Below are 26,080 nucleotides of genomic sequence, written 5' to 3' on the forward strand. Positions count from 1 at the left end.
ACCCAGGTCCCCTGCACTGAAAGCTCAGAGTCTTAGCCACTGAGCCACCAGGGAAGTCCCTCAACTTCTATCTTCTTAAATCAATACTAAGAAGTGAGGAGAGTGGGAGAAAGAAAGTGTTCCTTGTTTGATCTTTAGGCATTTGTCTTCTGGTTACAACACATAGATTCCTTTCTCAGCAGTGTAAGCTATCATTTTATTCATAGTTTAAAATCTTCAGCGTGACAGCGCTGCTCTCTATTGACCCAGACTCATCTACTTCTCCTAAGTCTGGTAAAACAGTGGGAGGTGAGGAGGGAGGTGAGGAGGGATGTGGGAGAAGACAACACAGGAGGACAGTTAGCACAGGTCATTCAGGGACCGGGAGCAAGGAAGATGGGGTTTGTTTCCAGAGGCAGAGCCCCCGAGCGTACACTGAGCTGGAAGGGGAAAGAGCAGGAGACAGCGCCCTTGCAGGTGCATGCCGGGGGTGGCAGCAGCAGCAGATAAAGACTGCATGGGTGGTGAATCAAGGTGGGGACGAGGTCAGGGAACGAAGGTAGGAGGGGGCTTCGGTCTGCAAATTCTCAGCCAGCATCAGTTTCCTGAGCCACCGTGGCATCTGTGCAGTTGCTCTACCACCTCCCTGAGGCCAGCTCAGACTTACGTTCATATTCCTCCGGAGAAAAATACAGAAGTAGAGGTCAAACGGCTCCACTTGAGAGGTTTTTTTTTTATTGTTTTCATAGTTATTACACATGCTAAAATCACATAGAGTGGTTATTCTAATTCTGCTCTGACTCCACCATGAGACAGGTGGGAACTATAGGGGTCACTCGATTTGTGTGGCCTCTGAGGGTATCTAGACATGAGGGGTTAGAGGTAGGCAGGAATCCCCAAGAATCCTTTACATAATACAGCTTTACCAGCAGTAGCTTGTGTCTTTAGGGACCTCCTCCTCCTCCTCCATTTTTCTTTCCTTCTCAAATCTTCCCCTTTCCCTGCCTGTGGCCCCTGAACCTCTTCCATGTCTGCCCCATATGGTTCTCGACTCACATGATGAAGGAAACTTTTCCTTGTCCCAGTCTCCCATCCTCGGAACTAATCTACTCAGCATGCACTAACATGGAAGCAGCTTGATTTAGGTCTGCCAAGGGGAAAGGGAGGCTCCAGTTCCCACTGAGGCTTAGCTCATAGGAGGGGAGTTGAGGTGCTGATGAGAAGGATGTGAAGGGGAAAAGATGCTACCTGAAGTGAAACTTTTGTAACCAGTGGAACAGTGTATATGCCCCACCGTTGGGCACCCTACTCTGAAGGCATTCCCCTCCCTCCCACATTATCAGGGGTCCCTCTCTCCACCTCAAATCCTCTTGCTCTTCAACCTCATAGGGAAGGCATAGGTACTGATCAAGTGGCTGTATCTCCAGGAGAAAATGGTCCGCCCTTAGACAAGTGGCTGCCTTTTAAATTCTTCATCTTGCCTCTGTTCCTCATGCCTCTACAACGACAATGGCTTGAGGGGCTGGAATAAATAATGTATAAGGGTTGAACTTGCCTCTATGAGAGGCTAGTGGAACAAAGAGACAAAGACACGCGGGAGTCAGAGCTGTGGAAAAGGAGAGGGGAGGGAGCAGGGTGTGAGGAGAGGGTAAGGCTGGTTATTCAGGAGCTGGGATCCTTTTTCCTTTTCTGGAATCGCCGGAACTTGCCCTGAATAGCAAGGGCAGCCTTCTCTGTTTCTGGTGCCGTCAGATCAATGTCAATCTCCTCCTCCTCATCCTCAGTCTTCTTGGCACTGCCAGCTTTCCCTGCAGACAGTTGAAAGTTTCATTAATGAGGAAACCTGAATGGCCCCAGCCCTTTTCCCCAGGCCCCAAATACAGTGGTTAAAGTCCACTTTCTGCTTAGACTCTGTGTGGGCCCCCAACTTTTGCTAGGACACAGAATGTCTAATAATCTCCTAGGAGTTTGAGTCAGGGTACCTGGGGTGAGAATTAGTTATAGTAATTATTCAGGAGCTTTGCAACTCTTAAACTAAGATGACAAATGTCTTCTGTCATCACTTATTCCTAAATGCTTCCTTGGTGGCTCAGTGGTAAAGAATCCGCCTGCCAGTGTAGGAGACGCCAGTTCGATCCCTGGGTTGGGAAGATCCCCTGGAGAAGAAAATGGCAACCCAATCCAATATTCTTGCCTGGGAAATCCCATGGACAGAGGAGCCTGGAGGGATACAGTCCATGGAGTCCAGAAGAGTCAGAAACGACTTAGCGACTAAACAACAACAATTCAGAGTACCAGAGTGAGCTCTCTTTCCCCAGCTTTCTCTCAAGTTCTGATTGAGACAGAGTCCGGGACTATTTGATGAGCTTCTTCCTATCACTGTGTGCCTGTTTCCAAGCATTCCAGAGCCAGTTTCTAAAATCAAAGAGTAAATACTGGTAGGTTTACTTCTTAGGAAAAAAGTAGAAGGAAGCCTATAGATATAGTGGTCCTAAACTAGTGCTTTGTTTCACTTATTACATTCTTATTCCTGTTACATCTGACTTTAGGAGCTTCCAGATTTACAGCTCACCTTGTTTTCATGTCCCAATATTTACCTGCTCTATAAACTTCCTAGCCCATCCCCACTCACCCTTTTCCTCAGGGCCAGGTGCCTGGTTGGTTGCTGGGGATGTTTTGGTGTTAAGCTGGAGAAGAAAAATCAGAGTATTAGATATTAATGGAAGTATTAAGGTACCATCCCCTTAGAATCACCATCATAATTTTCAAGTCCTCCTATTACCAAGTACATCTCTTAGCCTTTTGAAGAAGTGAGTCTTGAGATCAGAGAGAGAGAGAAAAATCATCAAAATTTATTCAAAAAGTATTTGTTGCTAAGGAAATTGTAGAGGACAAAAGAGGAACAACCTGCCTTCATTGAGTTTGCATTCTAGGATTTAGATACACAAATGAATAAACAAAACTATTATTATGTTGTTATGGACTTCCCTACTGGTACAGTGATTAAGAATCTGAGTTGGTGGGAGGGGGGATCGGGATGGGGAATAAGTGTAAATCTATGGCTGATTCATATCAATGTATGACAAAACACACAACTGAGATGTTGTGAAGTAATTAGCCTCCAACTAATAAAAAAATTAAAAAAAAAAAAAAAAGAATCTGAGTTGGGGGGGGAAGCAGGTGAGATTGCTGGTCAGGGAGCTAGCATCCCACATGCCTTGTAGCCAAAAAAAAACCTGAACATAAACAATAGAAGCAATATTGTAACAAAGTCAATAAAGACTTTAGAAATGGTCCATAAAAAAAAAATATTTTAGAAAATTATTGTTATGTTAAATGGTGAGGAGTGCTATAGACGAAGGACAGAAAAGGGAGGCAGGAATGCCAGGTGGGAACAGAGAAATACGGTTGTACACAGAGTGGTCAGGAAAACCCTCTCTGAAAGGTGGCGTCTGAGCCAAGAGCTGAAGGAGATAAGGGAGTAAGGCCTATGGTGGAGGGCAAGAGCTTTCAAGGGGTGGAGTGTTAGGGGAAGCACTGACGGAAACCGCCCACCCTGGCCAGGCACCATAGTAACCATGTGTGAGTTATTTTACGACAGCAGGTCCCAGCAAAGAACACGGAACTAATAAGCCACCACCAACCGGAAGAGTTCGGGAAAGGTCAAAAGGAGACGCATGCGTCCTTCCACCTCCCAGAATCCTTCTTGCTGGCATCCACCTTGGCTGAGCAATGCATGTCCCACCAGGAAGGACCCTGAGTCAGAATGATTGGCCAAAGACAACCTGGAAAGTAATCCCATCAACATAAAACCCAAACCTGGGAGCCACGTGGCAGAGCAGTTCTCCTGGGTTTCCGTACCCCGCTGCTCTCTGCCCAGGTTCTCTTTCCAATAAAGTCTCTAGTTTTATCAGCTCATGTGTCTTTTCAGACAACTAATTTCTGACTGTTAGACAAGAGCCCACTCTTGGGCCCAGAAAGAGGTCCCCCTTCCTGAAACAGAAGTGTCACTAGCCTGTTTGCGAACAGCAAGAAGCCAGTGTATCTGGAGTGGAGAGGAGGAAGAAGGAGGAACAACAAATGAAGATGAGATTAGAAATAACTGGGAGTGCAGGCAGACCATGTTGGATCTTGGAAGTCATTTTAAGGAGTTAGACTTTTACCATAAGAGCAAGGAGAAGCCATTAGAGACCTTCAGTTTGCACATAAGTGCATTAGGGAGGAAGCAGAAAAATCTGCTAAGCAGTTAGTGCAGAAAACCAGGTAGGAGATAATGGCTGCTTGGATCAACAAGATGGCAGTGGAAGTGGTGTGCTCAAGTGCCCATTTGTGTCTTTGCCACCCCATGGACTGCAGCCTGCCAGGCTCCTGTGTCCAGGCAAAAATACTGGAGCGGGTTCCATATCCTACTCCAGGGGATCTTCCAAACCCAGGGGTCAAACCCGAGTTTCTTACATAGCGGCTGGCAGACTCTTTACCACTAGCACCACCTGGGAAACCTGTGGAAGTGGGGAGTAGTAGTTCAACTCTGGTATATAGTTGTCTCTCAGTATCCACAAGGAATGGGTTCCAGGACCACTGAGAATACAAAAACTCATGGATGCGCACGTCGGCATAAAATGGCATAATGTTTGCATATAACCTATACACATCCTTCCACATATTTTAAATCATCTCTAGATTACTTATGATATCTAATACAATGTAAATGTTCTATAAATAGTTGCTGGCTTGCAGCAAATCCAAGTTTTGATTTTTTGAATTTTCTGGAATTTTTATAAAAATATTTTCAATCCTCAGTTAATTGAATCCATAGGTGTGGACCCCTCAGACACTATTTTCAAGCTATGACTAAAGTGACTGGTTGATTGGATAAATGGCACTGTGAGACAGGAGTTGAGGATGACTCCAAAGTTTTAGGGCTGAGGAAATGAAAAACAATGGAATTGGCATTTTCTGAAATGAAGAAGACAGCCGGGAGAGCAGGTGTTAGGGAAAAGGTCAGGGGTTTGTTTTTGGACAAGTTTGAGATGCCTACGGAAGTATCCAGCATTTGCTTTGATACACTGTTGAATATTCAAAAGAGTGAAAGAGAAGGCCTTGGCCCAGAGATATAAATTAGGCAATTATTAACATGTGGTTGGTATTTAAGCCATGAGACTGAGTGAAATCACCAAGGAAGTGAATTCGAATAAAGAAGAGAACAGGATCAAATCCTGGGTCATTCCAGTGATTACAGGGTGTAGAAATGACAAAATGTCAATTTAAAAAATTGAGAAGAAAGCCAGGAGAAAACCCAGGAGATCATAGCACTTTAGAAGCCACACAGAGAAACTATCTCACAGAGACGAGAGTGATTGTGTCAAATTCTGCAGGTAGGCCTAGTAAAATAAGGATCAAGAATTGACCATTGGGTTTTGCTATGGGGAGATCACTGGTGACAATGACAAGAGAAGTTATAGTCGAAGAAGGGAGGAAAAATCTGATTGTAGTGTGTTCCTTAGAGAAAAGGAGGACAGGCATTAAAGCAGCAAATATAGAAGGAGTTCCAAAGAAATAAGAATGGGGGCTGTGGCTTGAGGGGAACATGGGGTCATAAGAAGATTTTAAGACAGCAGAAGTTACAGAATATTTGTGCTTTGTGGAAATAATCCAGTAAAGAAGGAAAAACTGTATGAGAGAAAGAGGTTCATTGCTGGAGAGCAGAAAAGGGTGAAAGATTCATTGCGTGAGTAGAGGGGTGGCCTTGGACAGGAGCTAAGAACAGATCATCCAGAGGAACTGGAGGGGAGCAGAGCCACACAAGCCCAAACACAAGCAGGTAGGAACATTTGCAAGGTCTCCTCTAATTGCTTCTGTATCTGAAGTAAAATAGGTAACAAGGTGATCCTTCAAGAGGCAAGAAGAGGTGCTGAAGGAGGAGGGCAGAGAAGAAGGGACAAAATACTCATCGAGGAGAGGAGGAAAGTGAATGGATTAGGGAACAGTAATAAGATTTCTGGGAAGCATTAAGGCCCCTCACAAGGCCAAGTTCATGAACATGAAGTGAGATCTGTCAGTTCATATGTGTGCTTCTTTCCAGCCTCTCTGCTCAGATGGAGAGTTAGATGTAACATAATAGTAACTCCCCTTCCTCAGAATCTTACCAACAGAACTGCTTCATCTGGTCATTCCTCAGTCTCAAGGTACAATTCATCTTGAAACAGTCACTCCTGTAGGCTTCTGGGTCCCCTTAGAGTTTGTTTATTTCACAATTTTGAGTACTTGATATTTTCAAAACACAGAAACTGGTGCTTTCAAAAATGTTTTCTCATCTCATCCTTGGGAGAGCTCAATGGAGTATAAAATATTATCCCTCATTTTACAGAAGCAAAGTTTTGTTAAATGACTGCCAGATATAAGGGTTCTACTTTAGGAAGCTGATCGAATCCAGTTTATGTTATGTTCTTGTTCAGTCACTAAGTTGTGTCTTACTCTTTGCAACCCTATGAACTGCAGCAGGCCAGGTTTCCTGGTCCTTCACTATCTCCCAGAGTTTGCTCAAACTCATGTCCATTGAATCAGTAATACTATCCAACCATCTCATCCTGTCACCTCCTCCTCCTGCCCTCAATCTTTCCCAGAATCAGGGTCTTTTCCAATGAGTAGGCTCTTCACATCAGGTTGCCAAAATATCAGAGCTTCAGCTTCAGCATCAGTCCTTCCAATGAATAATCAGGGTTGATTTCCTTTAGGACTGACTAGTTTGATCTTCTTGCTGTTCAAGAGGCTCTTAAGAATCTTCTCCACCACCACAGTTTGAAAACATCAATTCTGTAGATTATGCTATTTCTACCCTATTTTTATCAATACTTATCATGGACTTATATTTGAGTTTAGCACTGTTCTATACATGAAAGGGATATAGAAGAAACACAAGATTCATTCATTCAACAAATATATCACTGCCCAATATCTGCCAATTATTGTTCTAAACATTAGGGATACAGAAATGAGCAAAATTATTAATAAGTCCCTGAACTCATTAAACAATTATGCCAGTTAGTGACAAACACCAAGAAGGAAAATAAAACAGAGTAGTCTAGGAAGGCCTCTCTGATGAGTGACATAGAGGTTTGAATGACATATAAGAGCCAGTCAGGTGAATATCTAAAAGAGCCTTGGGGGCAGATGAAGCATCAGGTGGAAAGTCACTGAGGCAGATTTTGTGCCAAGTGTGTTCAGGAAGAGAAAGAAAATCAGCACATCTGGAGTTGAGTGAGAAAGGGAGAGAGTATAGAAAACGAAGTTGGGCAGGTGCTAGAATATGAATGTCTTCGGACCAGGGAAAAGATGAGACTGTTTTCCTTTTTCTTACTCATTTATTTTTGGCTGCCCTAGATCTTCATGCAGTACGTGGGCTTTTCCTAGTTGAGGTGAGCAGGGACTACTCTCTAGTTGCAGTGCATGGGCTTCTCACGGCAGCGGCTTCTCTTGTCGCAGAGCACAGTCTTTAGAGTATGCCACTCAGCAGCTGTGGCACGCAGGCTTAGTTGCCCCACAGCATGTGGAATCTTCCCAGACCAGGGATTGAACCCACATCTCTGGCACTGGCAAGCGGATTCCCAACCACTGGACCACCAGGGAAGTCCTGGATTTTTTTCTGAGCTGATGAAAAGGCATTACAAGGTTTGATGCTGAAGGAAACATGGTCTGACGTGTTTTTAAGGGATCACTGACTGTGGGGTGGAGAACAGACTAGAGAGAGGCAAGAAAGAAAGAGGGGAAACAGGTGGTAGTGAGAGAGGTGATAAGACTTGAGACAATTTTCATGGTAGAATAAGTTGGATTTGTTGATGGATGTGTGAATAAAGATAGCTCTTTCAAAGAGTTCTTTAAAGAGACCCAGAGAAATTGGACAGTAGCTGAGGAAGGATGTGGAGTCATGGGAATGATTTAGTAGAGAAGGAAAACCTGATGGTGCAGAAAATAGAAGTCATAATTACTAGAGTGATCTTGAATAGACAAAAGGAAATGGATCTAGTGCATAAGTAAATGAAGTGAAGTCGCTCAGTCGTGTCCGACTCTTTGCAACTCCACAGGCTGTAGCCCACCAGGCTCCTCGGTCCATGGGATTTTCCAGGCATGAATACTGGAGTGGGTTGCCATTTCCTTCTCCAGGGGATCTTCCTGACCCAGGGATCGAACCCAGGTCTCCCACACTGTAGGCAGATGCTTTACCGTCTGAGTTACCAGGGAATATAAGTAAATAGGTTGGTCTTAAACTGAACTATGGACAGTTTATCCACAATATAGGAATGAAGACATAGAATAGGGGTATAGATGGAAGTAAGATGGCAAGAGTAATGGGAATGTATGAAAGTTCTCTTCTGATTGTTTCTATTTTCTCAGTGACACAAGCACACTTGTCAGCTAAGAATGAAGAAGGGGCAGAAAGTATTTAAGATTTGAGGAGAGAGGTGACTGAGTGAAATAGTCATCGAACAAAGTGAAGAGAGTGAATGACTGGTGAGATGTGGCAGGATTACCAGGCAGCCCTAAGGGCTCACTTGAAGTTAATGGGCACAGATTTAAAGTAAAACCAGTCAAGACAGTGTCCCTATCTTCCAGGCTGAGTGAGCAAATAGGACAGGTTCCCAAATAATACTTCTCGAGCATTTATTATGTGCCAAACCCTGTCCCATATCATCCTCTTAAATCTCTGAGATGTCATCCTGTTTTACTGGTGAGGAAACAGGCTTAGAGACACTGAAGATTTTGCCCAAGTTCAAGCCACACTACTAGAAAACAGTGAAACTGTTTTCTCTGGGACCCAGGCAGAGTGACTCCACACTCTTAACCACTGTACTATGTCCCCAAGATCAAATACTGTCACATGCTGACACAAATATGCTGATATATTAACAATCACTGAGGCTAGGTGGAAAGGATATGGATGTGCATTGAACAATTCTTTCAACTCTGATAAATTTTTCTAATAAAAAGCTAGAGAGAAATAAGAAAATAACAGTTTGGGATTTCCTTGGTGGTAAAGAATCTGCCCAGCAATGCAGGGGGTGCAGGTTTAATCCCTGGTCAGGGACCTAAGACTCCACACGACGTGGAATAACTAAGCCCACAAGCCACAACTTCTGAGCCCACATGCTCCATGCATCACAACAAAGATCCCGAGTGCCACAAAGAAGACTCAGTGAAGCCAAATAAATAAATAGTTTTTAAAAAAGAAAATAAAGTAAAACAAAAATTATGATTATAAAACAGTGATGCTGTACTGTATTTGTTAGGGAAAGCATCTTTAAAAGTAAATTACAAACTTAAGAATTGTTAGGTAGATGGACAATCCCATCCTTTCGGAAGTTAAAATGTGGGGCCAAACTAAGACTGCTTTATTGACCATACGTGATTTTATTTATTTACTTATTTGGCTCCGTCTTGTCTTCATTGCAGCACGTGTGATCTTTTGTTGAGATGCACAGGCTCTAGTAGTTCCTACTCAGGGACTCCACAGAGAGAGGGCTTCAGTAGTTGTGGAGTGCTGATTTAGTTGTTCCCAGGCATATAGGATCTTCCTTTCCAGACCAAGGACTGAATGAACCATGTCCCCTGCATTGCAAGGCATTTTCTCAACCACTGGACCCCCAGGGTTAAGATATGATTTTCAAAGGATATACTGGTCACATCTACACTGCTTTTTCAAGTCTTGTGATTTATTTGTGCTTTCCTAATATCTTGCAAAGTACTGGAGATAGCAGACAGTTATAAAATAACTATCTAATTTTTAAATTATTTTTTAAATTTTATGTAAGTATATTTGATTTACAATGTGTTCATTTTTGCTCTAATGTTTTTGAAAGGATATTATAAGTTGATATGGTCCAATTTTTATAAGAGATATAAATTGCTTATCCATGTATATGTACATTTTTATTTAAAAATCTGAAAGAACATGCACAAAAGTGTTCCCCAAACCTTACAGAATTCCTCCTGTCCCGCTTTGACAAAAAAAAAAAAAAAAAAGGTTTCACAAGAGGAAGGGTTATTCCTGAGAGTCTTGGGAGACTGGCCACTCAATACTCTTTCTTTTCCCATGGTCTTCCTGTCTTCCTACAGTAAATTTTTTTTCGCACGATCAATATAATGATCCAGTAGTTACCTAGGTGACACTTTCCATGATGCCACACTGTCATCACAAGAGGTCTGTCCACACTGCAAATGCATGACACGGATGGGGTGTTTAGTAATAGGATATAACATTCAATAGTCCAGACAAGTGGGTCATAGGTCTAGAGGCAAGTTCTATAGTCCCATGATCTCTGACTTCAAATCCTACTTTCTCTGTTACCAGCAAACCCCTGAATCTGACCCTTGCTTTAACTATTATCCCTCCCTCCCTCTCTCTCTCTAAGCCCATTCCCTTAATCCACCAAGTCTTTTCTCTCATCCCTCCCCTTTGGAGGAAAATCTGGACTCCAATTCTAAATATTTCCCTTCGAGTAGCTGTCTCTTCCTTTACATTCCCTCCCATATCAGCTAACCTTGAGAATCCACTAAGCAGGAGTATGTATCGGGACTGGACCGCACAGGCCAGCCCTCTCCCTCCGCCTGGCCAGCTGTTGCCTTCCGGAGTCTCTCCTGAGATTACTGGCCCTGGAGTGGAGCCATGGCACAGCAGCCGTCCGGTCACCCAGGGGTTCTCAGCTCTATTTGACTTAAATTTATGAGAGGTCACTCGGGAGAGCAGAAAAGGGTTCTAAAAAGGAGAAGAAAACCCTATTACTCACAATCCTCCTTGAAATCTCTCTCATACCTTCTACTAAAAAGTAATATGTTAGAGCTTCAACTTGCCCCTCCTCCCTGCACTCTCTGCAGCCAGTTCTCAAAATAGCTGCTCCAAACACTCTGGATTTCTGGATTTAGTGGTTAGTGATTTGGTGCGGTGTGGGGGTTGGGGGCAGTTAAATCCCAAGTTGTTAGCTCCCACCCCCTACATCATACTCAGCCCTTTACTGGTCTCTGGTCCCTGCCCTAACCCTCCTGTGTATCTCCTAGAAACTCAGCAATTTTAGGTGAGTGAATAAAGATTCTCTAGTACATCTATCCGGAGAAGGCAATGGCACCCCACTCCAGTACTCTTGCCTGGAAAATCCTATGGATGGAGGAGCCTGGTAGGCTGCAGTCCATGGAGTCGCTAAGAGTTGGGCACGACTGAGCGACTTCACTTTCACTTTTCACTTTCATGCATTGGAGAAGGAAATGGCAACCCACTCCAGTGTTCTTGCCTGGAGAATCCCAGGGACGGGGGAGCCTGGTGGGCTGCCGTCTATGGGGTCGCACAGAGTCGGACACGACTGAAGCGACTTAGCAGCAGCAGCAGCAGCAGCGCATCTATCTGGAAGCCATCAGATTAACCATATTTCAGGCAAACCAAGGAGGCACAGAGGTCCACTCTATGTGAACCACATGCTCTATGAGCATCTCTCACAAAAACTTACACCTGCAGAGGATCGAGTCTAACCCACAAGAGCTGTGACGGGTGACTTGTTTCTTGAGAACCTTGAGAAACAAGCAGCTTTTGTTTCTCAGCTGCTCTCTCAGCCTCTCATTCTGGCCAGGTATTAATTACTAACTCTCAGGTGCTCTTCTACTTTTTTCAATACTGAGCTCTTCTGACCCCAGAAATAACAACAGTTAAATTGCTTAGCAAATCCTTCCATGTCCTTATAGAACCCATCTCAGGGAACTGGAGGGAATCAAAAGACTTTAGAATGCCATGCTACCTCATTTTCTCACCCAACCTCATCTTAAGGCTTCCCTGGTGGTTCAGATGGTAAAGAACCTGCCTGCAATGCAGGAGACGCAGGTTTGATCCCTCAGTTGGTAAGATACCCTGGAGAGCGGAATGGCAACCCACTCCGGTATTCTTACCCGGGAAATCCCATGGACAGAGGACTCTGGTGGGCTACGTCCATGGGGTCGCAAAGAGTCAAACACGACTGAGCAACCTTCACTGCACTAGCTCATCTTACTAAAAATCATATATATATATATATACATATATATATAATACTTTGTACCAGTCACTTTTCTAAGTACTTTACCACGTTGAATTCTTACAATATAACACATTGAATTCTTACCCTATAAGATAGGTAATGTTACTAGTCTCACTTTACAGATAAGAAAACTAAGGTCCAGAAGAGGTTAATTAACTTACCTAAGGTCACATAGCTAAGAAGTAGCAAGGCCAGGATTTGAACCAAGACAGTCCAACTCCAGAGTCCACCCTCTTGAACAATATGCTGTGCTATATCCCAGTCTCCAGCCGAAGACATAAGCATGTGTGTGCATGTGGCACACACATACAGCGTGAGAAGCATGTCCAACGTGAAAATGACTTAATCAGACAAGTTTTCCCGCACAGCAGAGCAATCCCTGGGTAAGAAGGAAAGTCCTAGGGGTCATGACTTCCTTCCATTTCCACAGTTAGACAGCTGTATTCAAGTACTACTCTCTCAATCCATAGTCCCCAACAGTTTCTTGGTGTACACTCTAGAGCAGGGGTCCCCAACTTCCAGATCTAATGCCTGATGATCTGAGGTGGAACTGATGTAATAATAATAGAAATAAAGTGCACGATAAATGTAATACACTTGAATCATCCAAGAACCATCCCCACCACCACCTCCACTCCCCTCAACCCCTGGTCTGTGGAAAAATGGTCTTCCTTGAAACCAGTCCTTGGTGCCAAAAAGGTTGCAGACTACCACTCTACATGGTCCCATCCTCCCAATATGGGAAAGCTTATTTGTAATTTAAGAATCTGACCCCAGACCATGCCTACTGATTCAGATTCCTGCTCTGATAGTTGAGCTAACCACACTGACTCTGGTTTTCATCTTTTAAATATATATATATATATATATATATATATATATATATATATATCAAGTTTTTAAAAATATATATGTATTTGGCTGAGTCTTAGTTGCAGCATGCAGGATCTTTAGTTGTGGCATGTGGGATCTAGTTCCCTGACCAGGGATAGAACCTGGGTCCCCTGCATTGGGAGTTTAGAGTCTTAGCTGCAGGACCATCAGGGAAGTTCGTGGCTTTCATTTTTAATGTTTGCTCAGTGGGCCTCCTGACACACACCAGGCTAACCCCTGGGGGTTAGCCATAGCCTGTTTGTGTGGTCTTCACTCCCAGGGCCAGATGCTAGCCTTTCAGATTCTGAGAATTCTATGTGCAGGATCATCCTACTGGTTTCCATTCCAAATGATTCCCTTGCTTACACTGAAGCCTGTTATTCCAAGCTTCTAGTGAGTTGAAGCTTGGTTCAGTTCCACCTCACTGCCCACAGAGGACTAAATGTTTCTTAATTCTCAATACACACCAAACACTAATTAGCAACTATGAGGCCCATCAACTCCTGTTTTTCCCTAGAGGGCCCTAGTTTCTTTCCCTGCCTTTCTTCCTGTATTCCTTTCTTCCTCACCTCTGGGCCTGATGTGTTCCAATGTTCCATTCGATCACCTTGGCAGTAGCTGCCAATTCCCCATGAGTAACTTTTGTTTCCTCTGCTGTTAAAAGTTGTGGACTCCCCCTTCCTGTGGGGAAGGAGGAGAAGGACAGGCCTGCTGGCTTAGGGGTCTTTTGTCTTCAGGCACTGAGACTGCAGAGAGAGGTACGACATAGCAACACCCTCCCTTTCCCCACCCATTCAGATGATGTCTTGTCCTTCCATTTGAGTTTTAGAGCCCATTCCCCTTTTCTCCTTCTCAAGAAGCTTTAAAATCAATTTTCTTCACTTATAAATAAAACCTCATCCTTTCTCTAAGAAAAAGAAAAAAAAGCCTTCATCAATTTGAATTCCTTTTCTAGCCACCACTAGAGTGAAAAGAATCAGCTCTAGGACCAACCCTGGAGGAACCTCAATATTGAAAGGTTAGGGTGATCCATTCATAAGAGTGCTAGAATGATTGGCTAGCCATGTACAAAAAAACCCCAAAAAACCTCAACCTATTCTTTGCACCTTGTACAATAATTAACTTGAAATGAATATAAAACCTAAAACTGTAAAACTTCTAGAAGAAAATACAGGAAAAAAATCTTTGCAAACTTGGGTTAGACAAAGATTTCTTAGATATGCCAAAAGCACAATCCATAAGAGAAAAAAATTATAAATTGGACTTTGTCAAAATTAAAAATTGCTCTGGGACTTCCCTGGCAGTCCACTGGTTAAGACTCAGCGCTTCGTATAGCACATGGAACTCTGCTCAGTGAGACGTGGCAGCCTGGATGAGAGTGGGGCTTGGGGCAGAATGGATACATGTATATGTATGGCTGAGTCCCTTCACTGTTCTGAAACCATCACAACATTGTTTGTTAATCAACTACACCCCATATAAAATAAAAGTTAAGGAAAAAAAAAGAAGACTTAATACTTCCACTACAATAGGCACAAGTTCGATCCCTGGTTGATGCACTAAGATCCAACGGGCCTGCTTGGCATGGCCAAAAAATACACACACACACACACATATATATATATATTTAAAACTACTCTTTGAAAGATACTTCTAAGAGAATGAAGAGACAAACCTCAGACTGGAAAAAAATATTTGCAAATCAAAAATCTGATAAAGGACTTGTATCCAGTATATATAAAGAACTTTCAAATCTCCATAATATTAATACAATTTGTAAAAAGGACAAGATGTTTGAACACTTCACCAAAGAGGATGCATGGATGACAAATAGGCACATGAAAATATGTATAACATCATTAGTCACTTGAGAAATTCACACTAACACCACAATTAGATCTCATTATATACCTAATGAGAATTGTTATTGTTGCTTTGGGTTTTTTGCCTGTTTTGTTTATGACAATACCATGTGCTGGCAAAGATACAGAGTATCTGGAATTCTCAGACATTGCTGGGAATGCAAGATGGTATAGCTACTGTGGTAGTTTCTTTCCTTTTTTTCTTTTTTTTTTTTTTTAATTTTTCTTCATTTATTTTTTGGCCACACCATATGGCATGTGGGAGCTTAGTTCCCTGACCAGGGATCAAACCCGTGCGCCCTGCAGTGGAAGTGTGGCGTTCTAACCACTGGACCACCAGGGAAGTCCCTATGGTAGTTTGTTAAGGGTACATTTATCATACTGCCCAGCAATCCTACTCCTGGGCATCTACTCAAGTGAAATTAAAGCTTATGTCTACATGTAAACTTGTTAAGTGAATGTTTATAATGGCTTTACCTGTAATCACCAAAAACTATAAACAATCAAATGTCCCTTAACTGAGGAATGGATAAACAAACTGTAACACATCCATACAATGTACTACTACTCAGCAATTAAAGGAGGAATGAACTATGGATACACACAACATGGACAAACTTCAAAGGCATTAGGCTAAGTGAAAGAAGCCAGACCCAAAAGGATACACACATATTGTATGATCCCAATCATGTGACATTTCTTGTAAAGGAAAAACTATAGGGACGGCAGACAGACCAGCAACTACTAAGGGCTGAGGTCATAGGAGGGGTGACTATAGAGGGGGCTGGGGGAAATTGAGCATGATGGAACTGCTGTATATCTTGATTTTGGTGGAGTTTATATGACTATATATTTGTTAAAATTCACAGAACTATACTCTGATCAGGGTACATTTTACTTCAAGTAAATTATACTTTATTTTTTTATTAAGGGAGATAAAAAGGTTATGGAGAGGTCAAGAAGCTAGCAAAGGCTGAGAAGAAACAGTAGAAAGGTGACTGGGGTGGGGGTGAGGGCCAGGATCTCTCATGTCTCTCTTCTTTTCATAACTGGGCTCCTCAAAACATTTACTGTTTCCATTTCCTTACCTCCCATACAGTCTCCAGCCCACTTCAACCTAGCTTCTACTCCTTCTCCACTGAAATGGCTCTTTAGGAAACCAAAGTTGTCTATGATACTAAATCAAATGCAAAGTTTCAGCTCCACTTGGCTTGACCTCTTGAAGCATTCAGCAGTGTTAATCATTTCACCTTTCTTGACACACATTCTTTCCTTGGCTCCTGGGGCATCACAGTTTTTCCTGTTTTTTTTTTTTTTTTTTTTCTTTCTGGACACTTCTGCCAACATTTAAGTATTGGAGGCTCTCAAGGTTTAGGCATAGGCTCTCTTCTGTTCTCTTTTCCCAGATGATCTTATATGTACCTATGACTTCAGTTTATCATTTATACCAGAACCATCCAACACAACAAGGTTCGGCAAACTACTGCTGACTGCTAAATCTGGTCTGCAGCCTGTTTTCCTAAATAAAGTTTTACTGGCCCACAGGCATGCCCTTGTTTGCATATGTTTCTGCTGCTTTGGGGCCACAATAGCAGAGTTGGGTAACTACAACAGAGACCACATGGCCCACAAAGCCAAAAATATTTGCTACCTGGCCCATCACAGGATAAGTTTGCAGACCCCTGCAGTAGAACTTTTTGCAATAACAGAAGTATTTTGAAATGATAGAGTGCCATCTAATATATGGCACTCCCTAGACACAAGGGGCTACTGAATACTTAGAAATGTGGCTAGTGCAATTGAGGAATAAAATTTAGAATTTTACTTAATAACAATAATTATTGATTAATAATAATTAAACCATATTCAACAGTGCAGAATGCCATTGAGGACTCAAATATACAACCTCCCTTTGTTATCCAAGAAGGATTGGTTTTAGGATCCCCATGGATATCAAAATTCACAGATGCTCAAATCCCTTATATAAAATGGCACAGTACAGTTGGCTCTCCATGGGTTCTGCCTTCTTAGACTCAGAAATCGGATCCACTGTTGGTGGAGTCTATGGATGCACAGGGCAGACCACATATCTCTACCCCAAACCTCCCCTCCGAGCTTTAAAACGTCTCCACTTGGGTGTTTTATGGAAACTCCAAACTCTTCAGTTTCAGACTAAATTCATAATCCTACCTACCCAACCTAGTCCTCTGCAACATTCCCCATTTCATCCAGTTGTACAAGCCAGAAACCTAGAAATTGTTTTTGATACCTTTCTTTCCTTTATATTGCATATCCAAATTCAAGAGTAAGTCCTGTTAACTTTATTTACCAAATATCTCTTAATCCATTCACTTCTCCCACTGTTACCACCCTAACACAGCTGTTTCTTATGTAGACCACCTTAAAAGCCCAGGTGTTACCAATGCTCCTAAGATAGAGATGAAAATTCTTAACATGGTCTAAAAGGTCCAACATTATGCAGCCTCTGATTACCTTAGTAACCTCATCTCTGTTCCTTCCCACCTCAGTACCTTGACACACGGTTCTCTTACCCCTGCTCCCCTTTTACCTAGTTAATTCCTATTCTTCAGAGCTCTCCTCAAGAATTCCTTCTTCCAGGAAGCTCTTCTAAGCCCCCTAGACTAGGCTAGGTCCCTCATTATAAGTTTTCATAGCACCTAGTATTTCTCCTTGATAGTACTTTTTATTAATGTAATTAAATATTAATTTAGTGGTTAGATACTGAATGTCTCCCCCATCTCAGTGTGAGCTTCTGTGAGCGTAGAGGCAGTATCTATCTTATTCACTCTTGCAGTCCCAGGGTCTAGCACAATGCCTTTACACACGATATATACTCAGTATTTGTCTTTTTTTCAGTCTAACACTTTTTTAAAGGTATTTATTTATTTGGCTGAGTCAGGTCTTAGTTGCAGCATGCAGAATCCTCAATGTGTCATGTGGGATCTTTCATTGTGGCACACAGACTCTCCAGTTGTGGGGCATGGGCTCCAGAGTGGGCAGACTTCAGGAGTTGTGGGCCTCGGGCTTAGTTGCTCTGTGGCATGTGGGGTCTTAGTTCCTTAACCAGGGATCGAACCCACAATCCCTGCGTTGCAAGGCAGATTCTTAACCATGGGACCACCAGGTAAGTCCCCAATTAATATTTGTCGAAAGAATGAAGGGAGCTCCAACTCTGCTTTATTTGCCACCTCACCTAGCTTTCTAAAATCTAATTTATTTCTAGATAGCTGAGGGCCTCATTTTGTAGTGGTTCAGAGATAGTGAAGCTAGGTCATTGTTTTTCCTCACTTCAGCGGATTTACCTGAAAGAGAGCTGAGGGTGGAGGGGAAGAACTTCTCTAGAAGTGTATTTCATAGTACTCGTATTATGGTTATTGTGTATTTGTCTTACCTCCCTTTCCCCACCTTCACCACCCCCCAGAGCCCATTTCCTTGAAAGCTCAGTCCATTTATTTGTGTATCACTAGCAGTAACTGCAACCTATACCTTGCACATAGTAGGTACTCAATAGATATTTCTTTACATGAATTAAAATTTTCTTAAGCCTCAAATTCCTGGTGGAAGCAGTATGCCATATTAGGTAGAGTTAGACAGATCTGGGTTCATATTCTGGATCGGAATTGACTGTCCCAGCTCTGCCATTCCTAGCTGTGTGACATTGGGAAGGCAGTTAGCCTTGCTGTGCTCAGATCTCTCATCTGCAGAAGAGAAATATCTATCCTAAAAGGTAAAAAGAACTAGAAAAATGTAAAATGTCTAGTCCATATTAACACAAATAGTTATTATTCTGAAGTAAGGTAACTCTGGGTTGAATGTAAGCACAGGTTAAGTTACTAGGGTGTTGCATGGTTCAAGTCCTGGAATGCAACAGCAGAGCTTCCCGCAGAGTGGGTCTTCACTAAGCGGGACTGAAGAAAGAAGGGAACACCGGGAGGGCTCTAAAGGCCCTTGAGGCTTATTCTGGTACGAAAGGAGTTTCATAACTGATCTCTTTTTACCCTAAACTAACCCTGGAAATCACAATCTCCCTATCTTCCCAGTGGCTGACCCCAAAAAATGCTGACAAGGGCTCTAAATCTTTGGTAAAGGGTCCAACAACAGACTTCTTGTATAGAAATTGTATTCTGTACAGCAGCTGCCCATGTCTGGAGTCCTGGAGCCTGCTGGAACTAGCCCCGGGTCAGGGATGTACAAGAGAGGATCTCCAGTAGAGTACCTCCAACAGTGTTCATGTTTTATTTCAAAGAACCCTTAGACACAAACACACTGTTTGTTTGCTTTTTTTCCTTCTTTTTTTTTTGGGGGGGGGGGTTGGTTATAGACCACAGAGAGGTGATTAGTGCTCAGCAGCAAATAAACCACACCTCTTTGAAGTTATTTCATCCACCTATGTATCACAAAGATGTTTGTGGAAATATACTCCCTGCCTCAGAGGATAGTTTGGTTAGTATTGTCTTGGCAAAGCACCCAAAAACAGTCAAAGTGGTAGCAACTTGGGTGCTGTTTCCTTGCTACCACTATTGGGAAATAGGTACCCTGTAACTCTAGGCCCTACTTGCCCCACCCCCTTCCTGGGCTGCAATTCTTCCTTTCTTTGTCTCTTTCATCTTCAGTGGTGTTGCCACAGCAACCATTGTCACAGGGAAGAGGCAAGACAGTGTCACCCCCTCTGCTCCAGGCAGCAAGTTAAAACTAACCATAGGAAAGGTAAACTACCCAGATTTTCCTATACTTCTCATCCTACTGGCATCTTTCAGGAGGTATCACAGGTTGTTAGCAGCAGCAACAGGCAGGAACAAAGGAGCATCTCATCATACCTGGGCAACATGTACCCTGCTTTTGCATGATAAACTTGGATGCTGGGCAAATGAAAGCATGTTATACACACATTATAGTACTGTTAGAATCACTTTATCCAGATGAATAGGCACAAGGACTTATAATCCTGTCCTATAGTCCAGGGCAGGGAAATCTAAAAAGGGGCTGAATCCTAAAAATCCCAGATATGAATCCCAGACACCTCTTTCTTGCCTGAGTATTGACATAAATCCTAGGCTGTGTAAGCTCCCTGTTTGCTTTAGAGGCACAGAAAGGGAAGAGAGACAGGGTTAGTGCATCTGCTTTCAAGTTGTGACAAAGAGGCTTCAGCCCCCCAGAGACCCTTCTATCCCTGCTGACATGTCCCCCCCCCCACAATGTTAAATGAAGTTCACTGCTAAAGATCCTTAGAAAGGCCTTTGGGATCCCCTGGTGCCCTTGAAAGACCCCAGACTGCTGTTTTTGGAGCACGGTTGGAACTGTTTCAATTCTTTCAGTGTAGCAACCAGCTGCAGTCCTCAAACAGCTTCAGAAAGACTTTCTCAAGGTCACCCTCAAGATTATAACAGAAAAAGAACTACAAATCCTTACTCCCAGTTCTACATACACACCTTCTTTTTCTAACATAAGGCATATAACTCAAATACCTTATAGCTCGGGTGCCTCCTAAGACAGGAATAGAATCTAAGCAGTCCAAGCTCCCAAGCCCCCTGGTTTGTCCTTCCCGATTCAGCCACCCCACCTCTGTTTCCTGGAATAGCAGTACCCCCCACCGGAGTCAGGCAAAATTCCTCATTTATGCCAGCTCATGGTATGCAGTGAGTCAAAGGCCCCGGCCCGTTTCCCCCCAGCATGGACTGCCACAATTTAATGAGTGTTATTTGTGGTGCTTTGCACACAGCTTGGAACTGTGCCTTCACCCCATACTGAGGGTAGGGGTGGGGGAGAGAGAGCAGTGCCAAAGCTTCATTTATTACTCTAATCTTCAATGTGCATCCCACCCATGGCGTTAATGTCCCAAAATAAACGTATTAATCCCACCACAGCCTACAAAGCAAACACACAGCTGGAGGGCTTTGTGTGGGAGGGAGGCAGAGCCAAGGACAACAGAATGGTAAATGGCACCTCTTTTTCCTGGATGGGGGGTTGGGAAACCTAGGTGGGCCTGCCTTCTGGTGTCAGCCTGGAATTAAGCAGTTGTCAGGCTTCAAGGAGGAGAACGTGATCAGGTCCAGGCACCTGCAGAGATGCAGATTTCTTAGAGAAAGTGGTTTTGGATCTGCTTCTGGCTTGGCTTACTCTTGCAGGTAAAATAATTCTGGGCAAGTCAAGCCATTTTGAGCAGCAGGTTTGGAGTATGGATTTAGAAAATTATGCACTTAGTATTGATCACTTACTTTGCCAGCCTAATACATTCCTCTTTCCCTCTTCTAGATTTCTCCTCCGGAAGCCATTATACTTTCTTTGGAAGTCGAGTGACCAAATAAAGGAGGACTGTTTAGCATCGGCTTGATCATCAAGTATAGCAATTTTACTTAAATACCCACTTTTCAGTACTGGATCCTCCAAGTCAAATACGTTAGAGTTAACAAAATTGGCCATTCCTTTCTTCTCTGAAAGAAAACCTCTCCTTCTGGTCCTTGATGCTCTACACTTAAGGAAATCAATGATGGACACCAGAAGCTAAAAATGCATGAAAAGAGGGCCTCCAGGCTTCCCCTTCCCTTGATTCCTATTAACTGACCTACTCCACTTCAGCACATTCATTGCACCCATTTTTAAGGTGACTAGGCATCTCAAGGAAGAATAGTGCTTTCATTCCTATGTTGGTCTCTCCTTTCTCTCTATCAGATTTATTAAATCTAATTAAAGTATTTGTAATATTGTCCTTCAAAGTTGCATGCAGATTTTACATCATTCTATCACTGGGGTCACACACTAAGAGTCTCAGGGAAAGTTCTTTGGGGATAAGAAGGCAGTCGTCTGTGGCCCACTGTTGACTCTAATACTGAGGTTTGGGCCTCAGTTTCCTTATCTGCAAAATGAGAAGATTGGACCAGATGACTTTTAGGGCTCCTTAATGAATCTGAAATTATATCACTAAAGTGTTTTGATATATTGAGATTTTCTTGATGAAAAATATTACTTGTATTTCTTCTAGAAATATTTTTGCAAAACTAAGCTTATTTTTTCCCATGATAACATGGACTCATGAAAGACAATTCAAACTACAGAAAAACAGAAAGAAAACAGGAGGAGGCATTTATAGAATCACAACCTTGAAAAGACAGTTGTTAACCTAATCCTTCTTCCTCCACTGCCTCTGCAAGCCTATACCCATCACTTTTCAGGGTTAAGACCCTCCAAAGACAGATATGAAAGACAGCAGGTTTGCATATTTGGACTTCAGCCACATTACTTATGGATGCCTGACCCTATAGAGACTTGATACTCTAAAGTGTAACTGATCACAGCTGCAGCTTAGGGAAAAGAGTCATCTATATTCCTGGGTCACAGGATGGCAAAGTCGTCCACTTGGACCAACCAGAGAGTTTCCTGTTCAAGCAGCCAAAGTCAACAACCTGGATGGATAACTAAGAAAGAGATGAGCAAATTCTAGAACCAAGTTATGGTTTCTCTTACTTTAGAAGACAGATATTTCTAGAGGTAGAAAGCTTTCCAATATCAAGCTTTTCTATTTTATATATCCAATATAATTATCATCATAATTAAATACAATGAGAAAGAGAGAGAAACTTGGATTTCCCCCAAGCCCCTACCAGGTTCCCTAACAACTGGTTCACAGAAGATATAACAGAATGATGTCACTCTGACCAAACTTCCATTGTGGGGAAGGCTTGTAGACTCAGACAGATATGCACAGGTAGAAAAATGTGATCCCCAAAGTATGATATGTTAGTCACTCAGTCATGTCTGACTCTTTGTGACCTCATGGACTTTAGCCCACCAGGTTCCTCTCTCCATGGGATTTTCCAGGCAAGAATACTGAAGCGGGTTGCCATTTGCCCCTCCAGGGATCTTCCTAACTCAGGGATTGAACCCAGGTCTCCTGAACTGCAGGCAGATTCTTTACCATGTTCCATTCCTATTACCTAGGAAGACAGCGAGCAGAATAATAAAGGAGGGAGTACTGGTTCTAGTGAGGTTTCTAACTGATCTGTCCCTTGCTCCATCCCCTGCCAGCCTAGGGACAGACACTATGGGGCAGACACCATGGGACTAGTTAGCAGACCTCCATAACCTTTGTTTCAACAGAATGACTGCTGGGCCAAGGGATTCCTCCAGCTGGGCTTTCTTACACTTGAGAAGTGCATCAGGATCACAGAAAAACTTGCAAATGTGCTTTAAGCTTCCCTGGTGGCTCAGACGGTAAAGCATCTGCCTACAGTGCAGGAGACCTGGGTTCAATCCCTGGGTCAGGAAGATCTCCTGGAGAAGGAAACGGCAACCCACTCCAGTATTCTTGCCTGGAAAATCCCATGGATGGAGGAGCCTGGGAGGCTGCAGTCCATGGGGTCGCAAAGAGTTGGACACAACTGAGCGACTTCATACCATTTGAGAAGGGATTATAGGAAAGAGCCCTCAGGGACTGGATGCATCTCCCATTCCCATTCTTCACCGAAACTGGCAAAAAGTTATTAAACTATAAGAGACGGACTGATTGACAGCAATCAACTCCTGCCTGCAGCTGTGAATGCAGACAAGCTGGAGATGAGCCTGCGGCTCCCCTGCGCATGAGCACACACACTCACAAGGAAAAGCTCTGCTGCAGTACCGAGTGACAGCAAAGAGACAGGAAGGCCAAGTGTGACCAGAGACCCTCCCCAGCAGGGTCACCAGGACCCTACACTTGTCCTCTAGGTCTGGAGACCACCCCCTCCCCGCCCAACTTTTGCTCTTCATTTGAAATGGGAATCTCTTAAAGAGATCCCAAATCCTCTCATTGCATGCAGTTTCTCTGAAGCAAGAAAAGAAGCAGGTGGAGGAGGTGAAGCTTACATAAGATTCCGAGAGCACAGGGCTTTCCTGGCTCGAACTCAGCCTGAAATAGGAGACCCCTGGGGCTGGGCTGAGAGAAATAAGGGAGCTCGGAGTCTCCCTGGAGCCGCAGAGCTCTGGGCAACACTTCCGCTTTTCATCATAACTTTTACAGGAGGAAGAAAACAGGCTGGGTCTGGGCCTCGAGGGAATTCAAGGCCCTTTGGGGATCTGGTTCAGAGACAGTTGGTCTCTGTGAAAGCCCAGGTAGCTGCTTCTGGATTTCATAAATACTCATCCCTGAAGTCGGGCTCAGCTCCGTATTAGGGGGCAACTTTGACAGCTAAATTGCTAGTTAGAGCCAGATCACTCTGACAGCCTGGAAGTCTGGGCAGCCCTGCAGACAAGTGATGGTTACTTCCCATTCAAGGATCCTACTCTCACCATTCTACCTGAGTTCCTGATTGAGGCTAGCCAAGTACAGCTGCTAAGTCAAGACTTGACATTCCCCTCAAACACCAAATTGTTTTCTTTGACACTGCTTTATGACAGTTTTGTCACTCCACCAAATACCACTCTAAATCCCAGCCCCTGTAGCATATTCTACAGAAAGGCTGTGCACTTCCCCTTAAAAGCACAGACTAACCATACATCTTCGTGTTGGCATAGCCCTCAGATCACAAACCCCCAGGGGACGGCTTGAATTGCAACTTTCAGATTTAGAAACACTGGAGGGGGCATTGAACTCTAGACCTCAGTGAAAAGAAGAAACAGAAAACCTCTCCTCTCATATTAGAGCTGGAAAAGCAAAAGGAAAGAAGATTGAATCTTTCTTTTTTTTTTTTTCTTTTCTTTCTGAAAGGCTGCTGTAATCACAGTGACAACTATATGAGGGACAGGAAACCACTTTAGTTCATCTGCAGCCCCCAAACTAGCTGAATTTTCCAGGATGAATTTAGTGGACATGGCAACCAAAACATAGTAGTTGGCCCTAATTGGCTCCCTGGGTGACAGCTTTTGGTAGCCAGCAGAGCTCTTGCTAAAGGTGAAGATCTAAACTGAGAACCCGGCTCCAGCGTCCTGCCCCTTCATTGATCTGTATTCTTGAGAATTCTCAAGCTAGCTTTTCTGAAACACTCTTAAAAAAATGCTTTTAAGTTAAAATTTTTAAAAGAGAGAGAGAGAGAATAGCTAACACAGATTGAGTGCCTACTCTGTGCCGGGTACTAAGAACATTAGAACAACCAGTATTACCCCAATTTTGCAGATAAAACACTGAAGCAGAGAAAGGTTTAGTAAACTTGCCTAAGGCCATATAGTAAGTAGCAGAGCTGGGATCTGGCATATAGATGAGAAGTTGGATTTAACACAGGATCCTGGGTATTAGGAAAGGGGTTGCCAAAACCAAGCCTGTGATGTCACTGCCCATACTGACTTCACTTAGAAAGGAAGATCCTTGTCTCTGGATGCCTGCAAATGCAGTCAAACAATGGGACAGGTCTTTCTCAGTTTCTGTTTTGACCCTCACAGATGGACAGTGTTCTCTGAATAGAGGAAATCACAGTTAATGGACTGGGTCTGGCTCAGATGACCACGGAGCATCAGGATGCAACAAGCACTGCAGAGGGAGGTCTATTCTTGAAGGGGACATCTCCCCAGGAGCCGGACAGGCCCCCTCTACAAGGCTTCTGAATGACAGAAATGGTCCCTCCAACAGTTGGCTCTTGATTGAATGAATGGAGGGTGGGATGTCACCTTCCTAAAAGGGGCAAAGTGGCCACCTTAGGGGGCGAAGGCTGGAGTTCTCGGCTGAATGCTACCTAAGGAGTGTAAAAGCAATACAGCCCTAGGAGGACAGAAGTGAATGTTTTTCTCAGAAGTCAGGAGAGTGAAGGGAAGCCCGGGTAACCTCGGAGCAGTAAAACAGATGCAGAGAGCCGCATCCTGAGGGTAAGATTTATAACCGGAGACCTCAGCCTCCCTCCATTCTACATTCGATTCCAGCCCCCCTAAATCGCCACCCACAGTCGGGAAACTTAAAGCCTCCCTTTTCCAATCGCTCCCAGCGCCTGGATACGGGCGCTTTTCCGGAGAAGCAGGTGGGCGCCCCGGGAGGATTCTCCGCGGATGCGGACTACAGCACCCTCCCGAGCCGCCCTGGGACACTCGAGCCGCGGCCTCCCCGCGCCGCAGCCCTAGCCCGCAGCGGGGAGTCGGGCAGCGCCGCTCACCTCGCTCATCTCAGCGACCAGACGGGGCGCGCGGGGCGCGGCACGTGCAGGGGAGACAAAGGGCCCTCGGGTTGCACGGGCGACGGCAGCGAGTTGCCGGGCTCTGAAGCAGGGTCCCCGCTGGTGAGGCGGGGAGAGTCGGTGCAGAGAGCCGTTGTTCTAGTACCCGCACCCCAGCTCCAAGCGCTCAGATCCGCGCCGGGAGTCCCCTTCCGACCCTGTCCTGTCAGAGCCGCGCGGTTAA

General features: G+C 43.9%; 1 protein-coding gene across 1 annotated transcript; it reads right to left on the reverse strand.

The window, feature by feature from the left end:
- Positions 1 to 692: 692 nt before the first annotated feature.
- PCP4L1 (Purkinje cell protein 4 like 1) lies at positions 693 to 26,080 on the reverse strand. Its single transcript, XM_043877485.1, has 3 exons — positions 25,837 to 26,080; positions 2,612 to 2,666; positions 693 to 1,787 (listed from the first exon to the last, which is right to left on the reverse strand). The coding sequence occupies exons 1-3, from the start codon at positions 25,843 to 25,845 to the stop codon at positions 1,642 to 1,644; spliced, it is 210 nt and encodes a 69-aa protein (XP_043733420.1). The 5' UTR covers positions 25,846 to 26,080; the 3' UTR covers positions 693 to 1,641.

Source organism: Cervus elaphus, chromosome 20 (assembly GCF_910594005.1).
Source record: "Cervus elaphus chromosome 20, mCerEla1.1, whole genome shotgun sequence".
Lineage (NCBI taxonomy): Eukaryota > Metazoa > Chordata > Mammalia > Artiodactyla > Cervidae > Cervus > Cervus elaphus.

What these genes read in the sequence shown, in the direction of transcription:
- PCP4L1 (XM_043877485.1), bottom strand. An exon ending in ACCTGGCCCTGAGGAAAAGG is followed by an intron (nt 1,788 to 2,611) that starts GTGAGTGGGGAT and finishes AACTGTCTGCAG; the next exon opens with GGAAAGCTGGCAGTGCCAAG.